Below are 24,566 nucleotides of genomic sequence, written 5' to 3' on the forward strand. Positions count from 1 at the left end.
TCAGCACTAAATCCCCCTCAGCATACTTCACATCTTTAACCCTGGAAGTAGTATTAAATCTTTGTCTGTATTAATTTTGGGCGTCAGCGATTAAGTTCATTATTTTCTGTCTGTCTACATCCAGCCACCTCTAACTATCCTGGGCATAATCTTGTGGCTGGTTGCTGTCCTTTCAAAGACACAAACGGTGAATCTTTGGTAATGGAATGTGGTGTAGTGCGATAGCTCCAGACCATTTCCTTTAACAACTCTGACCACTCTAAACCAGAACCAAGCGCCAATTGAATACCACCTTTAATAAACCTATTATCTCTTTCTGCTAACACATTTGCCCTTGGATGGTACAATGCGGTTATTAGGTGTTTGATTCCAAATCGCACTAAGAATTCCTTTATCTTTTGTGAGCAGAATTGCACTCCATTATCTGTGATGATTTCTGTAGGAAAACCTTCTCTATAAAAGACCTCCTCAAAAAATGCAACTAATTCATTGGTAGTAGCTTCTCTTAGGGCTTTCCATTCTAACCATTTGGTGTGATAATGAACTAACACCCCCATGAATTTAAACCCGTCGCCCAATCCTTGGATGGGGCCAATTATGTCAACTGCAAGTTTCTTCCACGGCTCACTAGGGACTTGAACAGGACTAAGGCGAACTTCCCTGACAATCTTTCCTTTGTCTGCATTTTCACATTCTTTGCACCCCCGAACTTTCTTCTCTACCACACTATCCATACCAGGCCACCAATATGATTGTCTCAAAAGTCTTTTGGTCCCATTGATCCCTAAATGACCCTGATGAGCCTGGTCAACTAAACGGGATCTAATGCTCAAAGGGGGAACTATTTTGGAACCCCTCTGCAATTTTACTCCATCTTCAGACAAACTTAGCTCCAACATGACTTCATAGAAATGATCAAAACTTCTATCTAATGCATCTCTGCTGGGCCATACACCCCTTGTCCATTCTTTCACTCTAGACAGTATCGTGTCTCCTGTATCCGCCTCAAGCCATTCCTCCTTTCCCACGGCAAAAATCTGCCATATCCGAAATAGTCATGTCTTCCTTATTGACCATTCCTGAGACGTTTTCAGCATGTTCCGTAGGGAGGCTGGATAGGCAATCGGCCACTACATTATCTTCGCCAGTTTTGTAGCTCATCTTAAAATGATAACCTTGTAATCCTACCATCCATCTGGCCATCCTTGGGGAACCCTAAGCCAAATCACTACTACTCAATAGTTGTACTAATGGCTTGTGATCTGATTTTATTAGGAACTCCTGTCCCCAAAGGAAAAATGTGAAATGCAGGATGGCCTCTCCCTCTATTACCGAGTAGTTACTTTCAGCTCCTCTTAAGGGCCTGGAAGCAAATGCAATTATATGTGTTTCCTTCCCTGAATCTACTTGGCAAAGCGAAGCCCCCAAACCTGACCGACTGGCATCCACCATAAGAACTGTCTTTCCTACCACTCACAAAACCACCCAATGAAGGGGCTTTCGATATACCTTCTTTTATGGCAGTGAATGCCGCTTGATAGTCAGCAGACCATCTGAAGCTTACCCCTGATTTCAATAGATTCCTTAAAGGTGAAGAAATGGTGGCGAACTTGTCTACGAATTTGTGGTAGAACTGCCATCCCCATGAAAGATCTAAGCTGATATTTGTCAGTGGGAGCAGGGACTCCGCAAATATTCTCCACCAGGTTGGTTTTTTGTGACATACCTTGACCAGACACTCTGTGTCCTAAATACTCCACCTCCCTGAGAGCAATATGATATTTCTTCCTCTGTACTGTAAGACCAGACTCTTTCAGCCTTTGCAACACACTCCTCAACACACAATCATGTTCACTTTCAGAACCAGCATAAATTAGTATATCATCTTGAAATACAGTAACGTTATTGAGACCCTTGAGTATTTCCTCCATGACTCTCTGAAACACCGAAGGAGCCGATGCCAATCCAAAAGGCATTCGCAAGTACTTGAAAGTGCCTTCAGGTGTAACAAAGGCTGTGACATGTTGACAGCTGTCGGACAAAGGCACTTGATGATAAGATGCAGATAGGTCAATTACCGAGAACCAACTAGGTTCTGCTAGCGTAGCGAGGGTCTCTGGAATCACGGGTAGCGGGTGTCTTTCAATGAAGATGTTCTTGTTGAGATCTCTGAGATCAACACAGAGCCTCAAACTCCCATTGCTTTTGGTGAAGAGTACTACTGGAGAGAGCCATTCAGTACACTTAATACACTCAATGACGCGTTTCTGGGTCAAGTCATCAAGTTCTTCACAAAGTTGTTGCTGCAATTTCAGGGGCATGGGTCTCACTTTGTGTACCACCAGTTGTGAATTCACTCAGTCTTATATATATGTTCAAAGTTGTTCAGTTTTCCCATTTTTGAAGTAAAAACTTCAGGAAACCCCTTCGACCATTTGTCCTCAATCTCTGCAATTGTCACTGGTTCGGTAGCACTGGCTTGAATGCGGACACCTAATTTTCTTTGTTCATCCCAACCCAAGAGCGACGCTCCCTTCTTTGCAACTAATATTTCTGCAGAACATTTTCTTCCCTTGCATGACACGCTTCGTGAAATTCACCAATTAAAGTAATGGTGGATTCTCCATAGCCGCAAGGCTGAACTCTGCCAGGGACCAGGATATCGAGATCTTTACCCAGATCATTTCTGAATGTATCTTCGGAAATTATAGTCCAAGGGGAGGCCGAATCCACTTTCATTTTGAGATGACACCCATCAATCACAAAATGGTCAATTGGCCCCTTGAAATCACCAGACACAGCATAAATGTGAAATATATGTCTTGCGTTCTTTTCTTGAATTGGTGGTCCTTCTGGCATCCTACTTGAAGGTTGGTTGGCCACTTGGTTTTTCGAATCCCTTTGCTCTATAGTATTGATAGAGGATTTTCTGCACATATTTGCAAAATGACCTTTTCGCTTGCATCTAGAACAGACCGCAAACCTTGCTGGGCACGTGGGAAAGTTTGCTGAGTGTTTAGGGTTGCCACACCTGGAACCCTTTTGATTCCACCGCTCTTTACTTGTGGTTGTTCTCCTTTTAGGCATCACAGCAGACACACTCTGTGCAAGGCTTTGTGTGGCTGGCTTATCTATTTTCATGACTCTCATATATTGGGAGGTCTGTTCGATGCTGCGGGTCAATTCTATGGCTTGCTCCAAAGACACATCTTTAGCGAGTAGTTTTTCCTGCACTCTGAGACTGTTTGTGCATCGTACCAATTGATCTCTAATGAGAGAGTCAGTGAGGTCGCCAAAGTCGCAAGTGTGACTTAAGGTCCTCAATGATGCCAGATAGGATTCCACGGATTCAGCACTATCTTGGACGCGCTGAAAGAACTTGTGTCTCTCACATGTTACATTCTTTTTTGGTTCAAAATGTTCCTCAATTTTCTTTATAGCTATGGGGTACTCATCAGCATCGCTGGCACATTCCTCAACACCAGGTGTGAGACCATCAAACACAATGCGCACTTTTGGCCCTAACTTGTGAAGAAGCAGAGCTTTTTTTCTCATAGAGCTGTATCTGTCTTCTCCAATGGCTACAATATAGTTCTCAAACATTCGGATCCATCTGTCCCATCTCACTGGAGGGTGGCCTGGTTCAGAAAGGAAAGGCGCAGGCGGAGGAATTGCTGCAGCCATGTTACTGATTTCACAGGGAGTTAGCTTGTGTGTACAGTATCCAGAAATAAAAATCCGTAGATGCTTGGAAGGTGCCTAACACGTCTTTTAAATGTCTATGTGGGAGGAGTGTTCGCCCAGAATGTCACCAATCACTCCATGCAGTGATCCTGCAGGCTATTCTTCTCAGACGGTGTCAATGATTGTGACATCACAATGGGACCTTGAAGCTAAACAGAAGTCCTTCTTCCAAGTTGCAGCAAAACGTTCCAAATGAAAGTCTTTGTGCCGTCACAATGGCCCTGAAGTCATCGGCTCTCCAGCTACCGTGACTGTGTTGACTACGTGGGTTGCCAGGCAAAGATTGCGCGATGCAATCAACAATAACAAAGGGCTTAGCAGTAACGGCTGGGCCCGCCTGTGCATTCCGCGATGGCGTAGGAGAAGGGGCTGGACCTCCCAAAATGCGTGCGCGAGTCTATAATCACATCGGCACTCGATGTGCAGGGGCTCCTCACAGCCCAGAGACACTCCACCGCTCAAGCGCGGCACCCCTGCTCTGACCTGCTACTGTAGGGGCCACAGCGTCTGCTGCCTGGGTTGCTGGGGTGGCGGCCACTCCGGAGACTCAGCCGCTGGCGCACCGCACATCACTCCCTGCAGGTAGGGAGGAGCGGCGCTCCAAGGACACAGCAGCGCGGTGCCAGCGCTCCGGGCCCTCGCTCCTTCGACTGTAGGCTCGGTGACGGCCAAATCAGGATGCGGGCGTAGGCTGGCCGTAGCAGGTTCAAGACATCTGGGGTCGTCCTCGTCGCCAGTGTTGAGTGAGAGTTGACACCAGTAATAAGATTTAACAGGTATTTATTAAGTCTATAACAGCAGGCAGCAGACACACCTGCAGGGTGCAGATGCAACGCTCAACTAACCTATTCAAAAGATTCATGTTCTAAATGGAACACATACAGCACACGTATTAAAGAATGCATATACATCACAATGAACTGTGAGTGGAACGGAACCCCCACTCACTTGGATTTAACTATGAACATAACACGGGCCCATTAGAGTAGTGATGCCTCAGAGTGTGTGAATATTCATATTGATTTCTATCACGCTCCGCGGAGCATCGTGTTAAATCCAAGGCCTCACTCTTTATTATTATATCAAATGCGCTGCATGTGCTTAATTAATTGAGTGCAGTATCTGGATATTAAGATCGTCCTTCTGTGACTGCCAAGTGCAACCCCTTACAGTGAAAGGCCTCAAACAGTGCCGCTGTATTAGCGTACCGCATTAAGTCGAGGGCTAGTGTTGGAGCAAGAGCACGCTGGTGAACAAATAACAAAAAATCACCCTGCCTAAGTCCAATGGTAAATGCCATAGGGAAGGCATATATATACTTGGTCCTTCATATTTTAGGGTTTGTAGTATGTCCAGTGTGGTAACAGTCAGGTAATAACCGTTGTCCTTGAATTTTTTTTAATGAAATGGGAATGGAAAGGACCCAGTGTGGGGCCAATGGTAGACAAGGGGAAAGACATGTGTTATATGTACCCCCTGTATTTGGAACTCAGAACATATTGGTTTTTAACCACTTGACATCCATGGTCAATGGAATTTTTTGCTAACATTTTATCCTGATATCCATGGTTGTTAGAAGTTTTTGGTAACCTTCTACACTCACGGTGTAAATTCCTCATTAAGACCCCTGTGAAAGGAGTCAAGTCTATGTAGCCATCTCGCTTCCTTCACTTGTAAGCTGCTTTGTATGTTCGAAGAGCAGGTGACCACATCCAGGACCCACCAAAGTATATCGTCCGCAAAGTGCTGGAATTCAACATAGTGATTGACTAGAGGTGCAGTGAGGTTTCTGCATCTAATCCTGGACCTGTGCTCGCCTATCCTTATGTGGACCGCTCTCATGGTAAGTCCCACATATCTTAAACCGCACAGGCATTCTATACAATAGATCACCTATTTTGTTTAGCAGTTTGTATGGTTGCAGAGTGTCCAGATTCGTCCATTGAAGCTGAAATCCTTACGTTTTTTGGTGAATCTGCATGCGGTGCAGCTGCCACAAGGGTAGTGCCCGCTAGTAGTTCTCAAGTTCCATAGGCCCAGTCTAGGGGGAGGTTGCACAAATTTTGAATGGACCAACTGGTCCCGAAGATTTCTAGCACATCTGAATGCGAACCTGGGTAGGTGTTCGTTAGGAAGGCTCAATTTGGCAAGGGGCCAATACTTGGATATCAGTTTGCGTAATTGAAAGGTCTGTGATCCATAAGTCATGACACATGTAATCCTTTCATCTTCATGTTTTGCACCCTCTTCTGGGCTTAGGAGGGCACTCTATTTATCTATCAACTAATTAGAATAGATAGAACACATTGTGCTGTTTTGCATCGTGGTTGTATTTGTTGTTTCTCAACCCTGCATTGCCCGGAGGAACCGCCTCTCAATGTGACGCTGCCCGGTGAGTTTCATGAAGAGTGTAAGAGAAACTCTGAAGCATGCGTTTAAATGAGAGCAGAGCGGGAAAAAGGCACGAACAGGAAAAGCGGCACAGAATCAGAAAAAAGAAAATTGTTGAAGTTAAAAGTGAAAGCAAAGCGAAAAGCCTGAAAGCGCAGCAAGGAGACAGAAAGCAAAAGAAAACCAGTGAGAAAAGCAGATTGGAGCGAAAGCAAGTAAAAGCCTGAATGAAGCTGAAAGTAAGAGAAAAGTGCGTGGGGCACGTTAATGAAGGTGCAAGTGTGCACAGAACAAAAGACGGTGCAAGTGAGCACAGAAAGGAAAGGAGAGTGTGCACGGAAAGGAAAGCAGAAGCAAAGTGATGCAGAAAGCATCCAAAGGAAACAAAAGGGTAACAGAGCAACGTGAGAGCAAAGAGGGGGGCAAAAGGGTCAGAGTTGTCATGCCTAGGAAAAGCAAAAAGCCTGGTGTTTTCAAAAAGCCTCTGCTTGCATCCCATGAAAGAATGGTTTATGAATTCAAGACAGAACTGTAATAAATCATGTGTTGTGTTTGGAAGCTGAAAGAGGCCTAGAGCTTGCGGGAAACAGACCCTCAGGAGGCCTATTTAAGGACTCAAAGTACATCCCGATAATAACTGATTTTGTCTTTTAAAGTTGAAAGGGGCCTGAGCTTGGGGAACAGGGAACCCTAAGAGGCCTAAGCAAGTTGGAGACTTGTTTGTTTTTGTTGAACTGGTGAGAGGATTGAAGCGTGAGGAAGGGAACCCAGAGAAGCTTACCAAAGGAACTGTTGCTATTTTCCATGGTGTTTTTGAAACTTAACGAAGCTGAAGCTTGGAGAAGAAAACCCGAAAGGACTTAGACACTGAAAGTAGTTGGAATAACTATAAGGGACCTTTTGGAGAAGGTCTTACAAATAGCTCTGTGGATTGAACTTATTTGTGTGACATTGACCCAGCAGCACCTGGTAGGAAGTCCACCTGAAACCAATCCTGGTTTCTATTTTTGTTGAACCACTATTTTTCTTATTTTTGAAAATACATCCGATCACATTTTTGTATAGAGTGAGGGCAAGCATAGGTTTAGACACAGACAGACTTTTATTTTGGACTCTTGGACAACGACGGCCATTATAAACATCAGTTTAGGGAATTATTCCTTTTGAGTTAGGGCCAGTCCGGCATTAGACCAACCCATTAACCTTGGAAAATAAAGAATTTCAAACAAACCAATTTGAGTCTGTTTGTGTCTTGATACCATGCCTGTCTCACAATGCATATGACGGAACAGAGGTGAAGATGGCAGACAGGAGAGTCTGAGCGATATAATGGAGAAGGAGCCACTAGGCTGTACACTCCCTAGAGACAACGCATACCGAGAAGAATTACTGGTAAATGTTACCAATACATAGCAGGAGCAGGTTGAAGGACTTACAAGTGGCAGGAGGTGAGGGAGACCCTTTCTGGGAGAGGGGTTTAAGCACTTAACCAAATGATTTACTGGTTATTGAAGCCAGAATGAAAGCAGAGTGCAGGAGTGTTGGTGGATGATGCATAAGGCATACTGATTCCCAGTTTGATTGCAGTAGACTTGACAAAGTAGCATAACTCTAAGCCTCCTAATACTATACTTTTAACGTTATGCATGGAAATGAAGGGTCTGAGGCTAAACGATGCTACTTGGTGGAAAGTATCAGGAGGGAGAGAGTTGGAAGATGAGTTATTGCTAATAGTTGGCTGATTTTCATTATAGGTATGTACTGGAATTTTGAGCCAAGCACCACAGTATGGGGAGATACTTTGGCAAAATACTCTAGTTGCCAGAATCTAGATATGGTGGGAAGTATACTAAAGGGCAACATTAATGGCCTGAAAGATGACATGAGAAGAGAGGATGGGATTTCAGTCATGTCTGAAAATAACTCTGAGTGCCATATCAGCTGTGGCGAGCCAGAAGGAGGAGTCCGACTAATGACTGATATATTTCAAGGGTATTTAAAATAAAAAGAAAACGACTAGCCAGCCCCACTGCAATGTGGGAAGTTGCCTGCCTAGCCAGATTAAATTAATGGTTCTCGTCAAAGTCCAAAAATAAATAGTCCTTAGTCCAAATCCTAACGTCTAACTGGCACAAAACTTAACAAACAGGAGGAGGCCGGAGCAACAGCCTCCGTCTTGGGCTTCTGCCTGGCCCAACACTCCTCAGGAAGAATGTTTAAAAGTTTGTCAAGTTCTGGATCTCTTTCCCAAAAGAATGTTTAAAGAAAAATGTCTCTTCCAAAAGATGGTTTTAAAGAAGGGTTTGCAACACAGTCCTTATCCTCTTTGTAGGTTCTGTATGTCAACTTTTCAGGCATTTACTTATACTCCATAAGGTTTCCTTTTCCTCAGAAAAGACAAGATTTCTTTAACACAACTCCACCATTTCCTGCCTGGTGCTTAACAGTAGTGTCCTTGTCCTGTTTTTTTTTAATATGTTATGTTATGTTTATTGAGTTTATATAGCTCTTTACTCCAAAGCGCTTTACAGAATAACAACAGTACATAAGGAAGAAGCATATTTACAAACTTGAAACAAACTAGTGGTACAGTATATGAAACAATTTACTCAAAAGGAGGGTGGGGGATGGAAGGGGGGGAGTTCCCAGGTGAACTTAACACCCTTAGGTGGTTACAGCTTCCTTTATGAGGTCATCAGGATGAGGGGGAAGGAGGGAGGGGAAGGGATGGGTAGGGGTTGGGGGGGGCGGTAGGGAAGGAGAGTCGGGGGGAGAGTGGTGAAGAAGGGCTTTCAGGGAGGAGCGGAAAGATGGGTAGGTGGGGGAGGAGCGGATAGAGAGGGGTAGGGAGTTCCAGTGGAGGGGGGGGCAGGAGTTGGAAGGAGCAGAAGTGTGAGGAGGCACAAGGGGCTGGGGGTACAGTGAGAAGGTATTGGTCAGCTGAGCGGAGAGAGCAGGGGGGGAGAGTAGGATGAGAGGAGGGAGGAAAGATAGGGGGGCGAGGTCATGGAGAGATTTGTAGACAAGGCAGAGGAATTGAAATTTCAATTGTGAGAGGAATGGGAGCCAGCCGAGTTGAGAGAGTGAGGTAGAAATAGAGTCTCGAGAGCCGAGAAGACATGGAGTATGGATAGAGGAGTGGTAGATGGATTTTAGGGGAGTCAGGTGAGAAATAGGGAGGCCAGTGAGAAGAGAGGAGCAGTAGAAGAGACAGGAGAAGATAAGGGAGGAGATTAGGAGTTTAGAAGCGTGAAAGGTGAGGTAGGGGCGGATCTTGCGGATGTTGAAGAGGTGGTGCCGACAGGCACGAGAGGTTAGAGCGATGTGGGTGGAAAAGGAGAGAGAGGAGTCAATGTGGAGGCCGAGGTTGCGGGCTTAGGTAGAGATGGGGAGATTAGAAGGGGGGAAGTGGATGAAAGGAGGAGGGAGGGTGAGAGAATGTTAGCAGGGAAAAAAAGCACTTCGGTCTTGTCAGAATTGAGGGAAAGAAAGTGGGATGACATCCAGTTTTTTATGGCCGTGAGGCAGGAAGAGAGAGTGTGGTGGAGGTCGGAGGTAAAGGAGGTGAAGGAGAGAAAGAGTAGGGTATCGTCCACGTAGAAGTGGTGGGAGATGCCGAAAGAAGAGATGACGGGTGCGAGAAGGGAGGTATAGAGAGAGAAGAGGAAAGGTCAGAGTACAGATCCCTGGGAAACGCCATAGTTCAGGGGGAAATTGGAGGAGATGCGGCAGCCCCAGGAGACAGTAAAGGAATGGTTGGAGAGGTAAGAGGAGAGCTAGGAGAGGACAGAGCCTTTGAAACCAAGGGATGACAGAGTGCTAAGAAGTAAGGGTTGATCTACAGTGTCAAAGGCTGCATAGAGGTCAAGGAGGATGAGGATAGAGGATTGCTTAGCGTGGCGAGCGGAGAAAAGGGAGTTGAGTACATATATGAGAGCAGTCTTAGTGGAGTGTTTAGGGCGAAAGCCAGATTGAGAGGAGGGGAGGAGGGATTGAAAGCAGACGAAAGCTGATAGTCGAGAGTATGCTAAGCGCTCGAGGAGCTTTGAGATGAAGGGGAGAAGGGAGATTGGTCTGAAGTTGGAGGTATGAAGAGGGCTAGCGGAAGGTTTCTCAGGATAGGGATGATTGTGGCGTGTTTGAAAGCTGAAGGAAAGGTAGCAGAGGAGAAACAGATGTTAAAGAAAGTGGTTAGGTAGGGGATAAGTAGAGGGTAGACTTTGGGGATGATAGAGGTGGGGGATAGGATCAGAGGGGGCGGCGGTAGGATGAGTTTTGGACAGGAGACGGGAGACACAGGCTGGGGTGATAGGAGAGAAGGTGGACATGTTAGCAGAGGTGGGGGGGAAGGAGGAGGAGGGGGAAGGAGGGGGAGAGGAGGAGGGGGAAGGAGGGGAGGAAGAAGGAGAGGTGAGGATGCTTTGGCAAAGAGAGAGAAGTTTGGTTGAGAATAAGTTGGCGAAGTCGGAGGGAGAGAGGAGAGAGTTCGTGGATGGGTCAGGAGTGGGAGGGGAAAGAAGGGAAGAGGTTTGGAAGATACGGCAGGGGTGAGAAGCTTGTGAGTGGAGAAGGTTGGAGTAGTAATAGCGCTTGGCAGAAGGGAGGCAGGAATCATAGAGAGAGTGATATGAAAAGTAAGAGGATTGCTTTGTCAGAGAGGGGGATTTGAGCCAGCATCGTTCAAGACGACGGAGGAGGCGATGCATGGACAGAAGGTGAGAGGAGAGCCAAGGTTGGGAAGGTTTGCAAGAGGGTGAGAAGGGAGTGAGAGGATAGAGTAGGTCAAGACTGGAGGATAAGGAGGAGGAGAGTGAGGAGAGGGTGTCGTCGGTGAGAGGGATGAGAAGTCAGGGAAAGGGGGAAGGGAGGAGGAACAGGAGTCGAGGAAGAGAGAAGGGTTGAAGTTGCAGAGATCACGACGAAAGAAGGAGGGAGCTGAGGGAGAGGGGGGTGACAATGAGGAGGGGGAGGAGTAAGGGAGAAGGAGAGTAAGGTGTGGTCGGAGAGATAGTTGGGGAGGGACGAGACGGGGAGGAAGAGTGAGATGAGAGAAAGATGAGATCGAGGGTTGAGGCAGAGGAGTGGTTGGGGGGCTTGGAAGGGGGGAGAGGAGGTAGGAGTCAAGTAAGGAGAGAAGAGGGGAAGAATGAGATGAGGTGGAGAGAGGGAGGTTAAAGTCGCAGAGGACAGAGAGAGGAGTATGGGAGGGAGAAATGAGAGAGAGACCATCTGGCCTTCCACCCTCGATTCACACTGTTCGCCCCTCTCTACAGGGTTACCTTTTCTGGAGCGTTTGCTTCCCTTCCGCAGCTCAGCTTGCCAGTTAATATACTTCTCCAGCATTGGATCTTTCATGGATTCACATGCTGTGAATATTTCCCGTTGTCAGGCTGGGAAACCTTGGTAACCTTAACCTAGCGTTTTCCAATGTAAAACTTCGACACCTTGTTGTATCGATGCCCTTTTTGGGTGCTTTAGGCTACCCGATAGGACGTACGGTATAAATAGCCCCGCCCGCGGGTTCCCTTCGGATTTCAACCGTCTACAAACAGTTGGGATCACCTCGTGTCTACTCTTCATCTTCTACACCTGCTTTTCGTACTATCGGCCATTAGGTCATCTGTGGGCCATAAACAATTGCTGTTTTGGCCTTGTGCTAACTGCGGCCTAAAGAAGGTCTTCGAGGGGGACGGCCATGCAGATTGCCTGTATTGCCTTTACCCCAATCATTCGGCGGATGCCTGTGAGATCTGTCGTGTGTTTTCGCAGAAAACGCTGCAAGACTGCAACTGCCGGCTGATTGCTTGGCTTAACAAGGGCACTTACCCGGGTTCAGAGGTTTTGTCCCAGGAAAGCAAGTCCTCGGCTCTGCGGGTGAAGACGTCTACGCAGCCAAGGGTGATGTCTGCGGAACCCCTGCCAAGAAGCAACGCACAGAGGTGCAGGCATCGGAGGTGGGGGAAGGGTGGTTCCTCTGAATTCAAGTCTAGCGATGCGAGTAGCTCTTCGCTCTCCAGGTCGGAAAGACAGGACAAGTCCAAGAGGTCGAGTGATAGGCCTGAGAAATCGGCGCATAAATCCGCGTCTGGACAGAAGGTGAAGGAGAGAGAGTCCTCTTCGAAGCACTCGTCGTCTAAGAACCGGCATAGGTCCTCTTTCAGCTGAGACCCGTTCAAGCACCGTTCTGGAACTTCATCCACGTGGTTGCCATCGCCGGAGAAGGCCAGGCCGGTGGAGGCCTTGTTGCCGTCGTCATCGAAGGTTCAGTCGTCGACGATTGTAATACAATCCTCTCTTCCTTCATCGACTGGGGTGTCATCAGCTCCGTCTACGGCTGTGACGGTCAGTGGTCCGCAACTGCTGTTGACGCAGCTGGAGGTCGGTGGTGGTTTGTTGCAGACGGGAGGCCCGTGGCAGTCTGGGGCTGGCTTCGGGCCATTGCTCCCAGTGGACATTCTGCAACAGGATCTGGCTTTGTATTCAGTCTCCTCGGGTCTGTAGGAAAAGCATGAGCCAGGTTTCCATCCATCAGCGCGGGGTCTGAGGGAGGCAGGTCCGTCTACGTCGAGTGGGGCGGGGCGCCCCAGTACCCGTTGGTGAACCCTCACTCTCTGCTTTCTATGCAGGTGTTAAGTACGCTCCAGTCGCTATTGGGACAATTGGATGTGCGACTTCCAGCGGCTCCAAGCCCGGTGCCTCCAGTCTTGCGTAGTGTGCCTGTTGTGGCCCCTCGCCAGAGTCTCCCCAGGAATTCACCTCTGGTGCACCTGATGTTGCTGTCACCAGTGGGGTTGGGCCTTCCCAGAAGTCTTCCAAAGGAAGGAGAGCTGGTGGATTCTGGTCAGTAGAGTAGGCCTTGTGTCACATTGTGGACGGTGTCCTCGTTGCCCAGGAGAGATGATACGTGGGTTACTGACCTGGAGGTAGAACCGCCTAGCAGCCCTGCTCAGCCGTCTCCGCCGGACGATATTGGGGCGTTTCACGTTATGACGGCAAAGGCGTGCCAAGAATTTGGAATGGCTCCTGAAAAGGAGAGCAAAGACTGTTTTCTCTTCGACCACATGGGGAAGTGACCGAAGGCTGTCTTCTCGGTCCCCATTTGGACCATGTGTGGCACGAGGGCCTGTGCACGATGCACCATCCTTTTTCAGAACTAGCCGTGAAGGGACGTTTGGAGAAGAAGTTTAAGGCACCTGATGCGACCCCCAGGTGCCTCATGTCTTAGCCCACGTGGTGCCGGATAGTGACGCCAGAAAACAAGACGATTTCGGGAAGAAAGTCCGCATGGTGGGTGCTACGACAGTGAAGGCGGCGAAGTCCTTGGCCATTATGTCCAGGTATGACAAGGAGATGTGGCACCGGTTGGCCCCACGCTTGGAACATCTCGCGCAACAACAATGCAAAGAAGCTATGCTGCTGGTTCGAGAGGGGGAGGAGACCTCCAACCACAGCATCAACATTGCAGTGGACTTGGCCAAGTCGGGCTTCAAGCAGATAAATAACGGTGTTGTTCTCCGGAGGCAGGCATGGTTGCGCTGCACTGACTTTCGTCAGTCCAGCATAAAGTCGTGGATATGCCCTGTGAGGGGGAGCAGCTCTTTGGAGAGAAGATCGATGAGGCGCTCAAGGGCACGAAGGAAGACACTGAGACAGCGAAGTGCATGGGGGCTCTGCAAATTGGCTGTTCTTTTCGCCCCTTTTGTGCGTTGCGAGGGGCCTCTGGTAATGCCATGTTTGCCGCTTCCTGTGACCGAGGTTACAGTCGCCCAGGCTACTCTTCAGAAGGTTTCCGACGCTCGTTCCAAGTGGCACAGAAAAGCAGACTACCGGGCACAGCGTAAGAAGGGTCCTGCCTCCTCGGCTGCTAAGGGACGGCCATCTAAGTCTCACCAATGACTGCCATGCGGGCAGTCAACTTGGGGGAGAGAGAGTCGCAACACGTCGACGAGTGGAACCTTATTACTACGGACTGCTGGGTACTGGATACGGTACGTCTTGGCCACTTGTTGGAGTTTCGGCGTCCTCAACTCCCAATTCCTCCTGTGCACGTGACGCAGCTGCACCTGCCTGTCTTGCGGCAGGAGGTCGAACTCATGCTGGCGAAAGGGGCGATAGAACCAGTCCCGGTGTTGGAACGGGGCCAGAGGGTGTACTCACTGTATTTTGTCATCAAAAAGCCCAATTGAAAGTGGAGGCCTATTCTAGATCTTCAGAATCTGCAAAGCCTAAAGTTCAAGATGCTGACGCTGCAGGATGTGATCCGGGCAGTATAGCCAGAGCAGTTCCTGGCATTGTTAGATTTGGAGGACGCCTACTTCCACATCCCGATGAGGGCAAACCATCGCAAGTTCCTGCGCTTTCTGGTCGTGAACGACCATTACCAATTCTGTGTCCTCCCATTTGGACTGAAGTCGGCGCCCAGAACTTTCACGAAATGCCTGGCTCCAGTGGCTGCCTTCCTCCGCAGGGAGGGGAATCATGTGTACCCGTATCTGGACGACTGGTTGGTACGGGAGTGTCGCCGGAAAGGGCGTTGGAATCTCTCTAGGCGTCCATGCACCTGTTACAACGGCTGAGCTTCGCAGTAAACTTCACAAAATCCGTTCTGATGCCATCCAGGGAGTTGGTTTTTCTCTGTGCCCAGTTTCTCACACAGCACAATCTGGTGAAGCCATCGAAAGAGCGAGTGGTGAAGTTGCAGTCCAGAGTGGTCGAATGGGGCTGGGGAACAATGGTCTCGATCCGCAGTTACATGTCACTGCTGGGGTCCTGGCGTCCTGCATCCCTGCATTCTCGGCTGATGTCGAGAGAAGCTCAGGAGGTGTGGCAATGGGCCATTGCTCGGGGAATTCATATTACGGCTTTCCATCTGCCGGGGGTCCAGAATGTGCAAGCAGACGCTCTCAGCAGAGACGGGGGGCAGTTGCACAAGTGGACGCTGAAGAAGGAGCAGGTGACGAAGATCTTCATGAAGTGGGGTTCCCCCCTCTCGACTTGTTTGCCAAGCCGAGGAACAAGCAGTGCCCATTGTTTGCCAGCAGAGTGGCTCATCCAGGGTCAAAAGGAGACATGGTCTCGTTCCCATGGACGGGCATCTTCGGGTATGTGTTCCCTCCGTTTCCGCTGCTTTGACGGACAATCCATTGGATATGCAGATATCCGTGCAGAATAATCTTGGTAGCCCCTTTCTGGCCCAGACAGACGTGGTTCTCAGATCTCCTTCATCTAGTGTTGGAAGACCCGCTTCGTCTGGGGGCGGAACAGGATTTGCTGTTGCAGTATGAAGGAAGAGTGTGGCATCACGTTCCGGCATCTCTGAGCCTGGCTGCCTGGCTCCTGACCACTCTGAGTTTGGTCATTTAGGTATTTCACAGGAGTTCCGTCGGATCCTGGAGGCGGCAAAGGGCACCTTCCACGAATGTCTCTTAGAGTGGAAAATGGGTGAGAGTCTGTGTCTGGTGTGAACAGCAGCCGGGAGTGCAGCCATTGGAGGTTACACCGACTCAGATTCTCCCATCTGGTGCAGGGGGGCCTGGCGTTGTCTTCAGTCAGGGTGCATTTGGCAGCCATTTCCAGATTCACCAGGCGGCGCCATGCTACTCCTCTGTTTAGTGACAGATTGGTTAAGTATTTTCTGAAAGGACTTTTTCTGGCATTTCCCCCGGAGAAAAAGTTTGATCCGGTATGGAGTCTTAATGTGGTTCTCGCTGCTCTCAGGAAACCGCCATTTGAACCCATGTTGACGGCGTCCTTGAAGTTCCTCTTGTGGAAAGTTGCATTTCTAGTGGCAATCACATCTGCCAGAAGGACTTCGAAACTTCAGGCGCTGGTCATTGACCCACCATACCTGCGGTTCATGAGGGACAAGGTTCTCCTGTCTACTAATCCACACTTCATACCAAAAGTGCCTTCAGAGTTTCACAAACACGCTACAATTGCCTTGCCCTCGTTCTTCGCTAAGGTGACCACGCCAGCAGAAAGAGCCCTGCATTCTCTGGACGTTAAGAGGGCGCTAAAGTTTTATCTGACCCATACTCAGGACTTCAGGCAGTTGAAACAACTGTTTGTGGCATTTGGTCCCCACCAGCAAGGGACGATCTATTTCCAAGCAAGGACTTTCCCGATGGGTCTCGTCCACCATTTCATTTTGTCACGAGAAGGCTGGCAAGCCTTTGAGGGGCACTCCTAAAGCCCATTCTACAAGGTCCACGGCGTTGTCGGCGGCGCTCTGGGCTGGAACCCCACTCATTGACATTTGCCAGGCGGCTTCTTGGGCGGTGCCGCATACTTTCACCAGACACTATTGTCTGGGTCAGCAACATGTGGAAGATGCACAGGAGGCACGGGCGGTCCTTCAACGCATGTTTCAATAAGGTAAGCCCTGCAGCTTCCGGGGTTTGTGTTTTTTCTCTATCACTTGCTGGTTATGTTATCATGCATGGTGTTGGATGTTATTTGTTCTGTTCGTGCTTATGGCCTGGGGCATGGGGTTGGTTTGCCTGTCATGCACCTCCAAGGGTTGTTAGTTCTGCTGTGTAATCTATTCACAGCATGTGAATCCATAAAAGATCTAATGCTAGAGAAGGGAGTAGTTTGTTACCTGTAACTCCATTTCTCCAGCGTTGGTATCTTTCATGGATTCACATGCACCCGCCGGCCTCCCCCTACAGGCAAACCGGGTTTTGGGTTTCCTCTACTTTGGAGGTTAAAATCTGAAGGGAAGCCGCAGGGGCGGGGATATTTATACCGTACGTCCTAAAGCACCCAAAAAGAACGTTGATAGGACACCAAGGTGTGAAAGATATCCATAGGAAAACGCTAGGTTAAAGTTACATAGGTTTCCCAGCCACCGACTGAAAATATTCACAGCATGTGAATCCATGAAAGATACCAACGCTGGAGAAATGGATTTACAGGTAAGAAACTACTCCCTTCTTGTGCAGAACTCAGGGTTCCTGGCTCTCCACTGCAGTCTGGTTTTGGCATTGGTTAACAGACCCCAGGCCCACCACGGCTTCTGTGTGATGGTACCACCAGGTGAGACGGTTGCTTTACCGTCCTCTTTCTGACACAGGCCTCTCTGCTGGTCAGGACACCATCCTTCCCAGCGTCTTACAAGCGTCTTGTTCACTCTCCACACTACCGCTGGCTCCTCTGTCAAGCGTGGCTTTGCCCCTCCAGGACGTCTCTCTGCCAGAGGCTCTCCTATGCGTAGTATTCTCTCCTCCCCATTCTAGGTTCTTCGTCATTCCATGTATGTCATCACAAACAAAAGGGGTGTGGCGCTGTTATTTCTAACTGTGGGTTTCAGGCGAGAATCAATATTACCTGAGGCCAAAGAGATTAAAGAAATATCACTATTTGGTGAGTTCAAAACAGAAGAAAGTCTTTCTGATTCTTATGTAGGCAGACAATGTACTCTGGACATGGGAGTTCCTCACAGGAATGGTATCCTTGCCCCAAAATGGGAGTCACACCCAGGGAGGCTATGCTTGCCCAAATCCCTAGGGAGGGTTTGGCTCAGTGGGTTCTCCTCCCTAGCCTCAAATGGGGTGGCTCCCACTAGGGGAGAAAGGACAAATACTCTGGATTCGTCACAAAGCACAGAAGGCACTATCATTTCTGTAGATGCCCGTTCCACCCTGTCAGTGGTGTTTTTGAGAACGTTACAGGACCTCCTGTTGGTTGCATCGCTGGGATTAGTACTTCTATGGCACACATTTAATTTAACTGTCTCACCCTAGACCGCATTGTAGTTCCCTGAACTCCCATTTGTGAACCTTTGCAGATGCCTTGGACTTGGTAAATGTTTGGCAATAGAAACATGGGGCCCACAGAGGGTACTCTACAGCACATGTGTCACTCTCACATAGATCACCGTTTTGTCCCATCATCCAAGAGTGACTAGATTGCAAAAGGTAGAATACCCTCCTCCCTAACCCCTTCCACAGGATATTTTCGGAATACTCTCTGTTGATAGTTGAGGTTGTGACTGGTGGAAAGAAAAAGAGGCCAGGGTATGTGGAAAATTAATGTAATCTACAGTGAAATCAAAGACTATGTGAAGATTTTAAAACGAACACCAGAAAATGTCTGAAGGGGAAGACATATTTGGTTGACAAAATGACTCCAGGCAAAACATAAAACTTTTGTAAGAGGACAAGGGAACAGACAGGATTTGAATGTGTCCTCAACCGAAGAAGAGTCCTTGACATTGTGGAAAGAGAGGTCCCTGAGAATTAAGAGAAAAATACATACTCTTTTTAATTGACAAAGTTAATTTAAAACCTGAGGTTTCATGCAAAAACTTGTATAAATTGGCGAACCAAGCAGGTAAGCTACTTGCATCACAATAAATAAGATTAGACATTTAGCATATAGCAAGTATTGGAGACTGGCGGTACTCGCACTAACAACTGACATCCCTGACGGATTACGAAGATTATTTGTGGGCTGTATGCCTCATGGGCACTAATCAGACGTTTGCTGAAAGAATTCTTGAGACACACACCTGTTGCCTCCATCAGAGGTGTGCTTAAGGAGATCCTGAATAGGACCCTCTCTATTGGGGAGATAAACCAGATCATTGTTCAATTAGAGGGAAACAATGCCGGGCACCAGTAGGATCCCAGCACCATTTTACAAGAAACAAGCTGGCTAACTAAATAGACACCCACTGAACTTGTTTGAAAGACAGTACGAAAATGGGCAAATTCCCAGATGATCTTTGCCTATCTGTCATAACTGTGCTTCCGAAAGAAAGTACACACTATGTCATGGAAGAGGACTAGAGTGCTTCACATGCGCATATCACTTTGGGTGCAACCGCTTTATTCCCTCTTTTCTCTGTAGGCCATCACCAACCTTATCTGGTTGTCTCCCTCCTAACTGCTTTTCTTGTTGAAGTTATTTTCACCCACCAGCCAAGGGTCGCCTCATTGGCTTGAGCCTATAATGAGCTCTGATGTGTGTATCACGTTTCCAAATTGTACCAGGTCTCTAGCTCACCATCTCTGGTGGCCTCAAGGCCCCCAGTCGGCTTTGCCAATTTCTTTTCTTAATAACTCCTGACACTTACCAGGGCCTGGGCTAAAGCACTGAACAGATAGTCGCACTCCCTTCATAATAAGTCCCATCTCTTGCCAGTGCCTGAGCTGAAGACCCCAGTATGCATAATGCACCACACTCTCCTTGTTGTCTCTCTGAGACTGGATAGGTGGCTTAAACACTACTGCTTTTCTCCTCCTTTTACTGTCTCTGGTACCACACCAACTCTGTGGACTGCCATTCAAACTACAACGATGGCCTCCTTCTGCCTCAATATGTACTGCTTTGTACCTCAATGCCAAGGATTGGTTGGGCCTTTACTTTGTGTTCCCTAGTGATTTGATTGTCTTTGTGAGATGAGGGCTCAAATATGCTAGCAGCTATCTTTGAAACAGGCAAATCCATCATATGGCCAGCCAGGTGGTGCTGCTGGCAAGCTTCTTTTAGTGGATTGTAACAGATCTCTCATGCTTTCCTGTGCTGGCTAACCCCCAGATATCCCTCCCTTGGATGACTATCCCTTTTCAGAATGATCTAATTCCAGTAATACCTCTGTCCACCAGAGTGTCCCCTGCAGCATGCTAGAGAGCAATTTAAAAAGGTTTAAAATGTGCTGAGTCTCCTGGAACACCTAGTGTGACTCTTCACCAGATGGACCTGTGCGTCTGAAAATCTACAATATATGAAAGGATTTCCCACCTAACCATTACCAACATGCAAGAGGTGGCTAGAAGGGAAGGTTCCATTGCTGAGGCTTGCAGTGAAGGCACTTGGTTCATTATCCAGTAGGACATCTGCTTCATGGGGATTACCTGCAAAGGTGTGGCTCACTGGAAAGGTATTTTGTTTGTGTTGGGAAAAAGTCACTTCATATCTTAACTGGAAAGCAAAGGAACATAACAAAGTCTGTTTGGGGAGAGAGTGATCATCTATACACACGCTCCCCAGAAGGATTTCCATGCTAAGAATGAAGAGAATTAGTTTAATGGTTGACATTTGGCGGAATTGGCTGATTAAGTTCTATTGGGTGCTGCAAAGGACGTTTTGGATAGAAATGGGAGTTTTTTATTTTTAATTCATACCTGCAGCTGAAACATGGAGTGGGGCAGACTGTGGGTCATGGTTGTACACGTCCAGTGCAGTCACATGTGGGAGGTATGTACTGGGCCCAGAGATGGAGTAAGGCATTATCACATATGTATAGAGTGTTGGCCACTCCAACTGACACTTTTTTGACACAACTTAAATGGTAGACAGACTTGGAACCACTGGAAGACGATGAGGTCATGGGCATCCACACCACCCGTGCTAGACTTCAAATGGCACAATGCAAATACCTACTTTGGGTATAATTCACATGCAAACTGGTGTGCAGGATGGTGGGTAGGGCCTCCAAAACATGCCACAGATGCAGAGCGATTTCTGGGGACTTTCTCCATAGAACATAGAATTGTACAAGAATACAGGGTTTTTGGACTGAGGAGCAATGGTAAATCAGAAAAGTTCTGAACTTTACTATCCCTCTGAGCTCAAAGATAGGCCTGCTGGATTTGATCACGAGTTAGAACTGCAAATTAGTACTGCCTAGGTATGTGTAGATTTTCCTGCACTTGGCACTGGTGGCTATTACAAGAATTGAAGTCCAAACCTGGATGGGGAACAACCGGGCCAACCTTCATGATTTGAAATGTGACTGGACACAATCCAGATCATAAGCACATGCAGACAAACTTAGAGGATGCCCTTGGCATTGAAGTGAGGGGCACTTGGGAGTTAATGGAGTGTGATACAAGAAAATTTGGTATGGGGAGAAATTTCAGTGACGGCATGGAAAGGTTCTAGCTGGTATACAACTTGGGGGAGATGTGTTATGGATGAATGGGGCAAGTACAGTAATGTTGCTGAGATCAAGATATGGAAAGGCCTACCGTGGATTGCCAATATAGGGTTGATGGCAGATCTGCTCTGAGTTACGACAGTGGTGTAAACAGGTGCTTGTTGTTAACATCTATGTATCATATTTATCAGAATCTCATGTCCTGTCATATACAAATATAACATTAAAAAAGAAAAGCCTGAGAATTTATCAGATGGCGGTAATCTGCTAAGTTCCAGATTCCTGGTGACAAAGCCACAGGCCGCTTTAATGTTTCAATGGGTCTGGTTTTTCGGCCGCCTGCCACACAGACCAGGGAGTAGTCAGCGGGAAAGGTTGACGTATCAGCAGTACTTTTTAAAAATGTTTTACCCATTCAAAATTGTACATGTTCTATTGAGGTCAGACATTGATGCATAGGGACTTTTATTGTAAGAAATAAAAAGAAGAATGAATTCAATAATGGTTAACTCCTGCCCTTTCAAAGCTACCTTAATTTGAAAATAAAAAAATGTATACGCATCGTAGTAGGAAAGTGAGTAATGCAATATGGGTCAAGGTTAAAATAAATGCTCTGCTTTGTTTCATAGCCCCAGGGGTTCAAATACACTCTTTAATTTACATAGCAACTGTCACTTACTTAAACAGACAGCACTTCTTTTGAGAAATAAAAATGACCATATTCTATCTGTTTGTTACTTTGTCACTTCTAATTGTTCTAATTGTTGAAGTTATTCCAAGTGTTTTAATGGCAAATTTGAATTTTTTGAGTAAATACTTCCTTTGATGATGCATGCTTTTTAAACACTTCTCGTTGTAAGGGCTGTTTGAAGTGGTGTAGCTAAATTTGGAATACACATGTACTCTGATTGCCGCTTCAGGAACACATTTAAAGTCACCTCGCCCTTTTTAGTTTCATAGCTATGCATCTACACAGGCCCATTTTACACAAACTGAACAGGAGGTGTATGTAGTGGCAAGCTGCTAAAATGACCAATGTGAGTGACTTGAAGAGCATCCCTTGAGTTTGTCATTAGACCCTTTGGGCCCCTTCTGTAATTCTATTGAGCTGGAGGAGATTCTTCATTGGTGGTTTAACTTTGCAGTTTCCATATGTGTTTGATGGTGTTCACCATGCAAATTAAGGACTCGATCGTTGCCATGGCACATGCTTCCAATACAAACGATGCTGCCAGGCAAAACTCCTTCCTAGATGGTTAATGTTAATGTTAAAAGGTATTTGTACCGTGCACTGTTACCAACGGAATTGGTACCCAGGCGCTCAAATGTGCAGCATGTCCACCACCTAGGAGTCTACATGTTGCACAGCCTGGAGGCTAGGAAGACCAGAGCCTGCCATTTTGAAGAAGAGGCAAGGGTCTGTTTAGCTAAGTGCAGTCTCTGTCACAAGAGTCCAGTAACAAATATCAGTGTTCAGGAAAATGTCTTTCAAAAGGTAGAAAAGAGGGCCTTAAGTCCCTTGTGTTCTTTAAGGTGGCCCGGGGTACAGGGCCTCTTCAAATATATAATGTTCTTGTCTTTGGGGCACAACAGCATTGGGACAGGCATCTAGGACCTTTTTGAGGATGTGATTCAGCGTCACATTTTAGAATTGGTGGTTTGGGTCCAACATGCAATGCGGACCAATCTGCAATGGCCCATGGCATGTTGAAGCTTGGGGTTGTCGGGTGATGTACGGGTTGCTGTAGCTCACAAGCATTTATAGGTGGGAACCAGGACTGATCCTTGACATTGGGTTGTTGGGAGGACCTGTCCAGCGTCTCTTGGTGCAAGTGTAGTCCTTGTTCTGCACTTCTAGTTTTTCCCCTTGATCTAGGCAAAAAGCTACATTGGATTGGCCTTCAGCAACTCTGTTAGTTAGGGTTCAGTCCTAGCTGCTAACAATTGTTCTTTGCCTGCTAATGCCATACCCAGATTGCCCTATCTGCAGCAAGTTGCGGGAACGGACAGGAAGTTTAGGAGCCCTCAAAACCCTGATTCTGATGACACTCTGTGGTCTAAATCTTCCCTCTTGCTACTCCAATTCCCCCCTTTCTCAGGTCGTCTACTTCGTCTGCTTCAAAAGGATTCAAGTAATCCGCACCCTGATGGCATTTGTCATGACAGGATGTTCTTTGAAGCAGTGCTTCACAGGACCTTCCTGGGAGGGTTTCTGTACCCTGGATGAAGGTATCAGCTCTCCTCAGAGGATAAAAGACTTCCTGGGATAGGTACCACATGGTTGTTGTAGGTACACCCAAGCTACATGGCTAATACACACCCAGTCCTATCATGAGGGAGTTCCTGCCCCCTAAAATGAAAATAATACGACACCCATACTTATGGCTGTATAATTGTGTAACTCAGTAGCAGTCATGTCACAATCAGACGGGGCTTATATTTAAATTTTAATAACTGTCCCCATGCTGCTGCGGTATACAATTAGAATATTTTGAACCAGAGGTACATGCAGTTAAAAAGCCACCTCTGCCTGAACTGTAGGTTCCAGCAGCTCCATTCGGGGATACACATGTGAACTTTGAATGACTTTTCAACCTGCTGTGCTGCCACTAGAAGGCAGTTGCTGGGGGATGTCAGGAGACTGTCCTAACTAATTTCATGTGTGTATCCTCTCGGGAGGATAGCTCAGCGGCAACGTGCTCGCCTTGGAAGCAAGACAACTCGTAGCAACACAGGTTCGATCCCCGGGTCCGTGCTTAGAAACCTCTGGGTATTAAGCGCGTTATAAATAACCTATCATATATCATTATGCTCTTTGGCTTGGAACATTATGAGGGTGGGATATGATTAGCCAATCCCACTTTCAGAAACAGAATTACCCACATCATTTTATTATAAAACTCAAAAACCCTCATGTTAACCCACCCTCCCCAGATGGCATTCTGTTAGTTACTAGTTGCACAATATGGCGCACGATTAAGGGATATGTGACGGGCACAAGTACATCCTGTACCAGGTGTACAGACCTGCAGAAGCTGTATTGTTTTGTCGTACCATACTTAGACTGCAATACAAGCAAGCATTGTCATGTGATACTATGTAGAGTTCGGTTGTACAGATAATTGAGCTTGTGAAGTCTGCATAGGATTGTAACAGGCCACTCAATATATCTAATTGTGCCTGTATGTCAGGGCTTTCGGACTCTTGATGACATTCGCACAAAGGCCAACCTAACCAGCCAGCAGGTCATTGGACTGAAGTACTACGAAGACCTGCTAGACCGTATGCCTAGAGAAGAAGCTGCTGAAATAGAACAAACTGTAAGTAATGCTAAAAACTGCCACACGTCTATAAATAAAATTATAGAAATGTTGACTATTATGAAGATGAATAATTAACTTCCTGATTCCTTTTAAAGAGGATATCCACTCACAATGCCAATAGTGTAGAAAACGACACAAGGTTGGAATATTAGATTCACATTTTTTAAAGTTTCTCATCTGAAATTTTATATTCTGATCTCTATGCCCTTGTAGCTCTGTCCAAT

General features: G+C 47.1%; 1 protein-coding gene across 6 annotated transcripts in view; it reads left to right on the forward strand.

The window, feature by feature from the left end:
* Positions 1-24,566, forward strand: part of POLL (DNA polymerase lambda) — an 810,864-nt gene that overhangs the window by 495,754 nt on the left and 290,544 nt on the right. For 5 of the 6 annotated variants that reach the window (XM_069611635.1, XM_069611632.1, XM_069611637.1 and 2 more), the window contains exon 7: positions 24,211-24,339. The exons of the other annotated variant lie outside the window; for it this stretch is intronic. In XM_069611635.1, coding sequence (XP_069467736.1) covers positions 24,211-24,339 — 129 coding nt within the window. The remainder of the gene's footprint in view (positions 1-24,210; positions 24,340-24,566) is intronic. 6 annotated transcript variants of the gene reach the window in all.

Source organism: Ambystoma mexicanum, chromosome 8, assembly GCF_040938575.1.
Source record: "Ambystoma mexicanum isolate Mex_15411 chromosome 8, UKY_AmexF1_1, whole genome shotgun sequence".
Lineage (NCBI taxonomy): Eukaryota > Metazoa > Chordata > Amphibia > Caudata > Ambystomatidae > Ambystoma > Ambystoma mexicanum.